Source organism: Hylaeus volcanicus, chromosome 1 (genome assembly GCF_026283585.1).
Source record: "Hylaeus volcanicus isolate JK05 chromosome 1, UHH_iyHylVolc1.0_haploid, whole genome shotgun sequence".
Taxonomy (NCBI): domain Eukaryota; kingdom Metazoa; phylum Arthropoda; class Insecta; order Hymenoptera; family Colletidae; genus Hylaeus; species Hylaeus volcanicus.
Genome location: NC_071976.1, coordinates 27,881,959 through 27,894,667, shown reverse-complemented (window position 1 = coordinate 27,894,667; position 12,709 = coordinate 27,881,959). Strand labels below are relative to the sequence as shown.

Here is a 12,709-nt window from a genome sequence, read left to right as displayed (position 1 = left end):
TTTGCTCGTGACAATTCCTGACCGAGACGACGTTTAAGAACACGGACGACAAAAGCGTTGGTTGAAACAAGGAAAATGAAAGAGAATCTTCGCTGTGTACCTCGAGGAATCGCGCGAAAGCCGGTTTCGCTTGACAAGTCGTTTTTATCGCCTTTCTCGCGGACTTCCAATTATCAAGGAAAAGTGTGTACGTCTCCAGGACGACTGGCTTCGTGAACTGTCGAGAAAACAGAAATATGCGTTAGAGCCTCTAACAGGTATTGAATAATAATAACTTCGTTGCTCATACGAATATATGAAGAAATAAAGGGGACAACGGATTATAGAGGGTGCCTTAGGATAAGTGTCGTTGATATTCGAATATAAAGTACGGGTTGTGTGTAATGAAAAATGGAGCGAATATCTTGTAAGTGAAAACGTACCACATCCAGGAAGACATCGCCGATCGTCTGTTTAAGTTCCCAAGTATCCAACCTTTTACGCAACTCTTCCAGAAATACTTCGTGATGATTGAGAATAGAAGGAATCTGAAACACGAGAATGCTCGCTATTGACAACAATTGGAAAACGATAGTTCTTAGATTGATATGTTTTTGTAATTATAAAATTGATTAGTTAGGAACGCAAAGGTTAAAGATCAAAGATAGAGAAATATAATAATTTGAAAAATATGGTAATCAAAGGTCGAACTTGTAAACCTCGTTGAAGGTATTGGAAGGGATTCCCTTTCGTTTGGTTTTCTTATCGCATTGTGTTCCGATTCGTGCAAATTCCGAGGCGTCTGAATTGCTTGGAATTTACGGCAAGTAGAAAAGTTCGGATATAGTCAGACAAAGGAACACTACGCACAATTCTTTCCGTACCAACATTTTTGTACAAACTTTGGTCTGCACACTCAAGTATAATACCACAATTGTTTATATACTTTGTATCCATCTGTCATGAATATTTACTTAATGGAACGTGAATCTTTTACAAGATTTCCAACAATTATTCTTACATTAAGAATCAAAGAAGTTTATGCTATCCTTTGTTAATATTTAACAGAGTACTGGTTATGCTTTCGAAACGATTGCCTATACTATTTTCGATTCTCTTTTTGTTTCAGACAAAGAAGCGTATTTATATTTCTTACATTTTCTACAGATAACGAGTATTTTATATTAAAGTTTCAAAATGAAGAAACGCTGAACATTTTTACCTGATAGAAGATCTCGTCCACTGTCGCGGCATCCACCAAACCAGCATTTTCGGAACTCTTCAACGGTTGTAAGTATTTCTGAAACATTAAATTATTCTTCGTTTCAGTTTCTGTAGTCTCACTGTCAGTGAAATATTCAGGTTAAACGACGATTCTGTTTCTTTTTTCTCCATGACTCATAAATAAGTGCATAGGCCCGTTAATGTGGGCGCAAGCAACGCGATTCCTCGAATTCCTCCTCGGGGACCGAGAAGGCCGATCGTGGAAATACTTCTGGACGGAAAAGAGTGTCGCGACCCGGTATAGAAATAGGCACAAACGTTACCTCGTGTAAGATATTACTTAACGCCGCGTAATTTAACGTGAAATAAATTTTTATTCGACGAATGCCAAAGCAGAAAGAATTCCCTGGATTTACGGGTGAGAGGGGCGCGTCGACCCTTGTTTTAAGGACAAAAATCGTTGGTCCCTTTTGAGCACATCACACTATGATCAGCTGTAAACAAGGCCTTTCAAATAAATCGAAACGTTCGACCAATAAAGAAGTCGAACGATGCTTTATTGTCAGCGGTTATATATTAGTTCCTCTAAAAAATCGAATAAAAATTTCGTCAGCGATGCATTCGGTTAGCTCTGATGCAAGCCGAGGAAACATTCGTAGAAATTAAAATCGAAATGTCGAGCAGAGATTCTTTGAAAACAGCAAACGTCACGGCTGGAATTATTACGCGTAGCCCCGGATAAACGGCATGGTCATAACTTTTACACAAGAATCCGAACAAACATGACGATTAAAAGTCTTCTACGGAAATCTCTGAGGAAATAGTGCGCTTGAAATTTCCATTAAAAAGAAATCGACCGAAATGCCGATCTAGACAGAGAAAAACGTTCGATTCGAGGATTAACAAATATTTTTCCCAGGCCGCGTTCCGCTGTTCGTGATGTTTGCGTCTCACGAATGGGATTGGAACGACTTCGTGGAATGGGATCAAGACGTTTTAATAACAGGACGTCTCCGTTGTTGACTTCTGGGGATGAATTAACCCTTTGGAGACCGCGTGACGTTGGGATATTTCGAGGAAAATATTTCCTCTGTTCGGAATAATACAAAGACATAAATGCTGATATTCTTATTCGAACACCTCTGTTCCGAAGTTTATTTTTAATATCAGAAATATTCGTGTAATCAAGTTCAACATTCAGAAAATTCATCAGTTTAATATCGTAATTTATAATTTATAATTCATTTACCGCGTTCTTTTATATTTTATTTAGCGTATCCTACATTTTCACACAATTCTACATAATATCAGTCTTTATTTATTTGTATAATTAACAAGCACGCCGTTTAGGACAAGTTAAACATCCAGAAAATGTCGGCGTCGTAGTTATTCAAGTCTGCCCAATCAACACGGTTTAATAGCCTCAAACGAGGAACGCTGTGTTCCGCGTGACAGAGCTATTGGCATTTTCGATTCCCAATTCAATCGTGACCTTTTCCCAATTATTCAATAAATGGTAAACTAATAGAACGCAATTCAGCCGCGGAAAGATCCCCGTTTCTCCGTCGGCGGATCCATTGAGACCGCAGACACCTTCGATCGAGAACCATTTACGTGGGCCGTTTCACGAGATCGCGGTCGTAAAAGCACGTACGCGCCAAGACCGATATATCGATACGCGTAAATAAATCTGGAAATCACGCCTGTCACGGATTGCAGCCATTAAATTCAGAACACGCGTCGGTCGCACGCGCGCGCAGGGTTGCAGCCGAAGGTTGCGTCCCATTTACGCGTCGATTTTCAACGGTGTTTATGAAGAATCGTCCTTCCGTGATCGTATCGAATCACAGAGGCGGCACCGTAATTACGACGGACTAATTGCAGGCATTATTTATCGATCCGGGAGCCTTCGGTGGGAATACGACGACGAAACCCGAGACACACACGGGAATGAGCTTCTTGAAATGTCAAGCGACCAAGAAAGCACCGTTTTCCTTCGAGGGTTTACTTTCCTCCTATTTTAAAGGGGATTCTAATGAAACTTTGCGATAAATTGTCACGTAACGGGCTCAGATTCTCATTGGAAACGTTCCTGATGCTTTCGATCCAGTGCTTTTCATTTATTTATCGTGTCTTTTTATATTTTATTTTCGACACGCGTATACGGCTTTTTTCTTTTACACGATTTTGTATTAGTCATTTTTATTATTAACGAGCATATTTCAATTTACACATTCATACTCAAAATTCGTTATATCTTTAATAAGAACGAAATGTTTATTAATGTTCTTACTGTGCGTCCCTTTATTCCTTTAAATTGAGGGAGAAAATTATGTATCCAACCCAAGAACTGTGTCGTATTTCGTCGCTGCTATTTTTTACTTTAAGGGAGAACCGTCCCTTATATAAATGCCCCCAATTTTACTTATACCTATCTACCTTTATATTAGAGAAGATATTAACAAATAATAACATCATAATTTATTTAGTTATCAGGGCTTTACCTTTCAAACGTATCGATAAGTTGATAAAATAGTTTCAAATTAAAATCGTGTTATTATTTCTGAAGGCCTATGAGTGAGAAAAGGAAATGGTCAACATAATTATGTTCCAGGCGCTTAAAATGTCGAACATGGAACTACGTTCACGTTAAAATCTTTCATAATTAAAAAACTATATAGACAGGAACAAAATATATGGTTTTCGTAAGAGGGGTGGTTCGTACGAGGGGTTTGCTTCCCTTGGAATTGGCAGCAACGAAGTACAGCGCAGTTCTAAAATTGGACCAATGAACATTTGTGGAAAGTTTCATCAAAATCGACGTTTGACAGGTCTCAGTCCCCTTGTTGGCCGTTAACTGGGAATAACAGCAATATTGATTGAGGCCATGAGAGCTGAAGCGCACTAACCCTGCTGGGAGTTTTGCTTTGAACAATAGCGTGACTCTTGTATATAAAAACCGAATCATTAATGGCCCTTTCAAGCGTACAACGTCTTCGACATATTGTTTTGATTCTACTCGATATTTGAGCCGTTCATTGCACGAATCGATCAACTCCACGAAACAAAAATTTGAGAAATGTGACGAAAACGGCCCGTGAAATAAATTATTTATTATTCAACGGCCAAACAAATTTCGTCGTTTAATGATGTTAATTTTTATTATTCAGGAAAGTTATTATAAATATAAAAAGTTGACTATACCAAATGCTTTGACATTTAAATTTAAGATTTTTCAAAAAGTGGAGTCAATCGATTTGTCCAGTGAACGGCTCATGTATCAACATTTATCCTGAGTATTCTTCTAAAATTTGTATAGAGATAAAATTAAATACAAAAGTAAGAGAAAAATTAAATTAATTTACGTGGTTTTTCAGTTACACAGCGGATGGTGGTTGCTAGAGTTTGACGAAAACAACAACCTGGGGATGCGTGACTGCATAACTTAGAGAGATACTGTTCACGAAGTAGATCACTCGAGTGGAATCCTTGTTCGAATGAAGTAAATAAACGAGTAATGAGCTTGTTTACGAGAAACAAGGACGCGGCATCGATATTCGAGGAACTTTGGAATAGCGCATTTCAATCGAGTTGGCTGCTGGCATTTCTCCGCAAGGAAAAATAACACAAACCGAGACAACACGTTCTCAGTTGAATTAAGATATTATTCTGTGTCCTGTTGTGCCCTGTTCCCCGTAATCAATAACAGATTTCTGGGAAAGAATAATTGTTGCATTTTCCGAATATCCATCAGTTTTGTAATTATTCTCTTAATTACACGTTTTGGAAAATACATTTTGATTAACGTTCATCGAATTGGTCTTTGATTTGAACAAACACTTGAAATAAAATCGAAGATTGAATTTTATTATGGTAGACGGTGAAATTTATTTATGGATTTAAACAAAATGTACTTACATTGACTAGTATTTGCAGCGCTTCCACATAAGATCGCTCCGTGTCATAAAGTTCCACAACAACGTGGGTTCTGGTGTCCTGAAACAGATGAATAACATTTCAGAAAATATGTCTTGAATCGATAGATATTTAATTGCATATACGATCATGCTGAACAGTTTTACTGCAAGATTGTTCTTGATCGAAGGTTAAGTAAAAGATGAAAGAGTTTTACATCATGCAAAGATATTTATTTAATGTATAAAAGCTATCTGAAACTAAAATTTGACTTTAATTTCATAGGGGAAAAATAAATATCGTTCCTATATAACATTGCAATCTGCTATTTAATAATGCTGACTACGATTTAAAAAAATATTGATGAACCTTGAAATAACAGCGAAAATATATAATGTGTTAATTATTTATTGAGGAAATGTAGACCCCTTAATGTATTTCACTCACCTTAAATTAACGTAGAAAAAAATAATTATTCTTTTCTGAAAGATAATTCTACTACAATCAAGACACATAAAATCGTATTATTATTAAGACAAAAACTTTATTTATCTCTCGTGTAGCCATGGAAAAGAATCGTAAAAATTCCAATAAATCGCGTTGATACTAGTACGGTATACATTTTCGATAACTGTTCTCTTGAAATCCTAAACAAACAACTGTCGGGAGTACGATGAAATTGTTATGTGTTGATTGTGTTGTTTCGTGATAAAAGATCGCACGTGCCTATGTAATGCGTGAGCACGTGCAGTTGGTCACGTGTTAACCGATATTGTCACGATCCAAACTGCGAGACGAACTTATCCTGTTAGGTCAGGGTACGCCCAGACTCGAGCTTAACGCTGAAGTTAGCGCCACATAAAGTCACATTCCCATTTATTCCTTTAATAAAAGTACCGTGCGAAACATCTTTATTTTAACTTTTTGATCTTTTAATTCAGGTCCTCTTCAGGAAACTGGACTGTATCGATGTATAATGAAAATTATAAAATTAATGAAACATATAATATGTAGAAAACCTAATACAAAATTATAATGATATTAAAATATTATATAATATTATAATATAATATATGATTATATAATTTATTATTACTTTTACATATTTGCCTAGTTCTGACATTCGATATCTAGGTGCTTGAACATCTAATTCAAAGGAACAGAATGTTAAAATTAAGTTGTTTATTTGAATGTTTTAGGAGTTCTATGAATCATTTTCTTACCATCGTACAATTTCAGTTGATTCGACTGCTCGATACTGGTAAAGTGTTGCGGAATTATTGTACACCCCGTCACGTGACCTGAGGTAAACGTGTTCAATAGCATACGATTACCCTTACAACTCGACGTGAGTTTCATTGTGCGATAAATCGTTACGTCAATAGCCCCTATAAGATGTAATGCATTGATAATCTTACGTCTTAGCCCCCCCACAGTTGCATCAGAACAGGGCATTATGATATAACCGATAATAATGTCGAGGTTGTTGCTTCCGTTCGCAATATCTTCATTCCTGAAACGTGTTCGAACTGCTGCTATGAACGAAAAACTAGTATTCACCGTACTAGAACATTTTGAAATGTTTGCACAAATTATTTTATTACGTGTGCGTTTATATATACTCTCTATTTATTGACTAGATCATTCGAATAAACTGAAATTCGTATTGCAATTTTAACATTGTGAATTAGGACCTCTTCGGGCAACCAATTTTTAATATTACGATCATTTTGTATCAGGTGTTCTGCATACATGTCTAATTAGTTTCATAGTTATCTGAAGGAACAATCATTTTTACAAAGCCACGCAATTTCAACATTTCCATATCGTGTCTTTCTTCTACGCGAAACTATTATTTGATTAACTATAAATATGATTTCATTGATCGACAATAATTTCTTGTCTCGAAATTTTCAAGAAAACCTTGAAAAAATTTCATCCTGATTTGTTAAACGGAGTAAAAACATCGTGAAGAAAGAAATGTTATTTACCCAATGTGGACTCATTTTTCCATAAGGAATTGCCATTTCGATTGGATCGCGAGTTACCGTGTTCTGTTCGGTAGAATTTCGACGACCACGGTGAAATGCAATTTGGTAAAGGTGGAAATCATCGTGGGTGGAACGGCAAACGCGGTTCTCGAATCGTGCGTTAACATCGAGGGAATTATTCGAGCATCACAGCGAATAAATTCTGGGCTCCCGCTGGATGGCTAATGAAACGTATACGTGCGAAAAGGCAAAAAAAAAAAAAAAAAATGAAAAGTGTGGCGACAGTAACAATAAACACGGTCTTCGACGCGTGTATCAATGCGTGTAGGGTACATAAGCATGAGAAGGAGTGCTACCCACGCGGTCAGTGCTGACACGCTCGTTATTTTCGCTGTCCACCGACGGCTGGCTGATGAGTTTGCGATCAGCGTTCATCGTCATCCTCTTCCACCACCTTTGCCAATCCTTCGCGACTTTGCACGGTTTTCACTTGCATATCAATCCGGCTCTCCGCACCGGAGTCCTACCGACGATCGTTCCGCGATTTTGAGCAACACTGCACGAACGTTCAGCAACGACCATAAATCTCCACCGTTATAGACATGTTCTTGGTCAACCGTGACAATCTCGAAAACTGATTAAAAGCATGATCCTCTCTTTGGACGAGCGTCGAGTCGCTTCCGTGGGAACCTTCGACGGGGTCAATTTAACGGTTAGTTACTTTGTTTGTCTATTGGAAAGTAGGAGTACTAGGGTGGTCTCTTTTAAGTTTCTTGGTTTCACCTTCACAGAATGGTTTTAATAACTGGCACGAATGAATTGCACGCGCTTCCATTATACGTACGATATGCTGACTCTAATATTCGAACACCATGTATATTGTATACGTATCAGCATAAAGATAGACCTTGTAGGAACCCTTACATATTTGTGAAATGAAGATGTAAAGCAAAATTAAATAAAAATGTACAAGGTGTATTACAGGATACGTTTTAATCATCTATAATAAATGATTTTATTCGGAGCAACTGAAAGAATATTTTTCAAACTAACGTGTCAATCTTAAAATGTTTATATTAAATAAATGCATTTGCTCAGATTGTACGTTTGTACGTAGATTGATAAAAGAGGTAACAACAGCATTGGTTGAAATTAATGGGTCTTCGATCCACTTCGAGATCATTCTCGAAATATATTTACCTACGATGCCCGTGATGCTAAAAATATCCCGAGTCATGTAAAAGTTTTATCGGTTTACAAAAGCGAAAGAGTTACAGTATCGGAAAAACTAACGATGTGAGGAAAGGAGGTTTCCTTCGATCAGCAGTTCCCCGTATCAGCCACAAGCATCATTAGTTTTACAACACCACTTTTATGGGTTAACATTTTCTTAACACCGCGAGAAAGAATTATTAATAACGAGAATTAATTACGGAAAAGACACAAGGTATTAACTAGGAATATCATAGAAAAATTTGAATAGAGTATTTTATTTAAATTTTCAATGTAACCTAATTTCTAGGTAATTACACCAAATTTTGACCTCTAAAAAGATATTGTAATGTACAATAAGACGATAAAGCAAAATTTAAAACAATATCTATTCACAACACTAACGCAAAGTACGAGAAATTTTCTAAAATTCATACTAATAGCTTGATAAAATCTATAGTGCTATTCGATGTTGTACGCATTTTAGAGCATGATAATGTAAGTGAGATGGTACTCGATTGTCAACAGTACCGCAGCACATTAAAGAGAATCGAGCTTTCTATGATGCAACGCATGATTAAATGATTCACATGACAACTAAAGAAATAAATTAATAGATTTTTATGAAAATTGTCCTTAGTGTTATCATTGTGAATAAATTTTACTTTTCCGCCCTGTTGTACATTATAATATTTTTTATAAGGTCACAAGTTTATCTAATTATTTATAAATTACTATCTTTCTATCCAAGTTTTCTGAGATGCTCGAATATACCAATAAATTGAAACCCTTTCTTTCGCCAAAAGTGCGGAACACTACGACAATTCCTACAAGAATTCAATTTCGAAAAACAGTAAATTGGGTGTAAATCGACCTAATAATCTACGTCATATCACGGAGAAGGTTGATGACAAGAAATTCTGATCGCGGAATCGCAGACAAAGGCTGCCTCGCGTCCGCTCGAGCTTTTCGCTTTGGAGTGATTCAGCAGTGCCACTTTAAAAGCTCGAGCCGTACGTCCGGCAAGTTTTGGCGTTTCCAACGCAGAGCTTTCACACTTCGAGTTGGATGATTATACGTCGAACACGTCGTAGTACACGTACCGTTCCACGGTGCGTTATATTTAGCGAGGTGAGTCAGGGCCCCCCTCGTGTGCTTGCAAGCTCCCCTTTCTATCTTTTTCGCTCCAGTGCTTTTCCTTCTTTCGTCGAGAAGCTCGGCGTTCCGTACGATTACCGAACTGATTACATTCAGGCGAAGCTCACGACCTGATTTTCGTTGCTTTGTGGGTCGGCCAGAGCTTTCGCCGCGTCTTTGAATCGTTTTTGTGGGTCGCAAAGGTGTGCTTCGAAAAAATAAAGACGAACGTAAGAATTGCGTAAAGTACTTCGTTTCACTTTTCCTTTATTCCTCTGTTTGCGTTTTAAGGTACTGAGTCAAAGCGTTTTACAGCGATAGGAGATATTTGAAAAATAATTGTACAGTTTCGAGAATTCATCGTTTAATAACTAAACTTTAGCTACGGAATGAATTAGATACCTGTGGCCCTTCTGAGAATTAAATTCACCGATACGCTTAATAATTGATAATTATTAATACATTTTGGAAATTTGAAACTTAGAAGGGCCATGAATATCTATGAATGTTTTTAGACCAAACAAACTTGTGAGTCATTGAACTAATATGGAAACATAAATGGAACGTAGCTTGGAAAATATACAAAACAAGTTCACTCCACGAATCCATCCCTAATTCGATAATCTTGAAAACATACAAATTTAACTCGCAGGCAAGAAGTCGTAATTGCCAGGATGCGATTAGGACACGTTAGAATGAGTCACATGCATATTTTTAACAACAGCCCTCCATTTTCTGTCGTCTATAAATCGGAATTAAAGTAATAGAGGGAAATTGAAAGTGTATAAAATGTTTTGCGAAGAATACTGCAGGACTACCAGTAGCTACAATTTACGCGACAGTGATCAGTGTCTGGCGATTTTTGTTTATTTCGCAGATTTGTCTCTCGTGTGATATTCAAAAACGACAGAGCAAACAAACAAGAGCTCGAAACTGAGAGGCTTCCCTAAGTGACAGGGAGAATCTCTGACCTTTCTGCTATTGCCGCGTATGATATTGTCCGTCGTATCGTGTTCGTTCAGCTTTGCAGAACACAGAGCCACTGGCCTTATTTGTATCTGCTAACACAGTTTCATAGCTTCGAAAGAAGAACGGCCACTTGATGTAAAATGTCAGAAATCAGAATACTCTGAATTTACACGTATTCGTATGCATGTATGTAATAAGAGATTTGATATATGAATCGTTCATCGCACAAATCGAATAACCCCATAAAATAAAAAGTTGAGAAATGCGATGATATAATTTACATTGTTTTTTAAAATTCCCTTTAAAATATAATATAAATTCAAATAAATATTGTAGAATGCACAAATACAGGCTTAGCTTCCATCTAACGGAGTATAAAATTAATAAGAAAGAATAGCCAAAAAATAATCGTCAGTAATGTTACAATTCTTATGTTACTGGTAGAGTTAATCGATTTGTACAGTGAGTGGCTCATATTATTGTCCCATTAGATTTTGCAATTCGTATTACACGTACTGAAACGCAAGCAAAGAAATATGCAGTAATTTTTTTCCAAAATGAACTACTCTTACAAGATTAATTATCAAAAATCCAGAAAAATTACAAATATTATTTACATACATTATAAAGTTCAATGAAAACCGAAAATGGATCTGGAAAGTGCCAAAATGAGATGTTTCATCTCACATGATATCATCATAATTTTTGTTAACTCGAATGACGTGAAAATTAATTAACACTCGTCATTGTCGATTCGACGGAGCCTGCGACGAGATATCCTAGCAATATGTTTTAGCATTTCAAAGGAGCTGCGCGCGGTAATCCTGCTTAACTAGCGCTGAAGCCATAGTTTGACCCCTGACCTATGGGAAATATTGGTATTACCCGTTCGGTACTTGTATTATTTCTGCTACGCACCAATTAGGGGGATTAAATATGATTTGTTCACCGATGGTATTTCTCTGCACGCCTTCTGCATGATAATTTTCAATTTTCACTGGACAATAATAGAATAACGCGTATGATCGCGTTTACCAAACGCGGGGGAATTCAACGTGCGCAATTAATGTTATACCGAGGCGAGTTGCGGTTGAATTCCCGGGCAACTAAAATCGAACGCGTTAATTTTCTGCCAAAGCGGCGATCTGAGCATTTTATATAACACGTATGAACACATTGTACAATGGTATGCAACGCCGGGGGATTGCAATACTGTTGCGGGTGTTGGTGTACTCGGGCGTTCTACTTGTTGCAGGCGGGATTATTATCTCTGTTTCTTGGATTATGACTAGCAAGTGGTACACGATGATCCGAATAGAATCGAGAATAAATAGAAGGTGGCCGAGCTTGCGTGATGCACTAGCGAATATTCCGTTATTCTAGTCGCGTAATATTAGTTCTAGCTGCGATCTAACAGTACTATCAAGCATTTTGAATTTTCTCGACAACGATTCTGCGATCGGTGGGCTATTGGCTGTATAATAATCTTAAGGATTGAATGTAGTTTTCCAGTTTGAGACTAGAATAGTGGACATTTATATTATTTTGTTTGTATAGAATTAAAAGCAAACCTGCTAGACATCGAAAATTCCTCTAAAGATTGCAAAGCAAATGTCACGAAGTCATGTTTAACTCCAATTTCTAGTGTCAAACAAAAAAACAAACTCGTTCAGAATATTCGTGAGAGTAGTTTATTAGGAATTTTCGTGCTTTTAATTTTACAGATCCTCGATTGGTGACAGAAAAATTAATGTACAAATTATGTTGGTGATTATAGAATGAAAATATGTGTGAATTGAAAGCATACGAGAATGATATGTTGAAGTATTTATGAATCTGTTAAACACTTTGTAATTAGTATGTAGATTAAAAAATAAGTGTATTCATACTTTGAAATTCATAGATACTCTCACTCAGCTATGAATATAAGTATATTCATTTTTTCAGTCATCCGATGCAGAGGAGACTTTTAAATAGATAGATATTTCGAGTTAAGAACAAAAGACAAGCAACCTTAGATCCATTGCATACTCGATAAAAAATATAATTTGAATTATAGAATGAAATTATGTTCCTCCTTAAACGAATAGACTTATCCTAGTTCGCTATTGAATAGAATCCAATACAGTTCCCACTATATAATTGTCTCCACGTTTAACCTGATAGGACCCCAGAATGCAAAGGTCAAACCATCCCGGTAAATTACATCCACGAACCTCCAAACAACTCCAAAAATCTATCTCCTCTTTCACTACCAACTCAACATAAAACCGAACTATTCC

The 12,709-nt window shown here is 36.8% G+C and overlaps 1 protein-coding gene and 1 long non-coding RNA gene across 7 annotated transcripts in view; one reads left to right on the top strand and one right to left on the bottom strand.

Moving 5' to 3' along the window:
* LOC128884459 (rho guanine nucleotide exchange factor osg-1) overlaps positions 1 to 12,709 on the bottom strand; it is a 63,054-nt gene that overhangs the window by 11,012 nt on the left and 39,333 nt on the right. For all 6 annotated transcript variants that reach the window (XM_054137900.1, XM_054137915.1, XM_054137923.1 and 3 more), the window contains exons 9-12: positions 5,122 to 5,199; positions 1,202 to 1,279; positions 423 to 527; positions 101 to 217 (exon numbers count right to left, since the gene is read on the bottom strand). In XM_054137900.1, the coding sequence (XP_053993875.1) occupies positions 101 to 217; positions 423 to 527; positions 1,202 to 1,279; positions 5,122 to 5,199 (378 nt within the window). The remainder of the gene's footprint in view (positions 1 to 100; positions 218 to 422; positions 528 to 1,201; positions 1,280 to 5,121; positions 5,200 to 12,709) is intronic.
* On the top strand, positions 132 to 5,115 carry LOC128884524 (uncharacterized). The gene is made up of 3 exons (XR_008459404.1): positions 132 to 257; positions 1,109 to 1,269; positions 4,581 to 5,115. It is a non-coding gene; the product is annotated as an uncharacterized LOC128884524 (long non-coding RNA).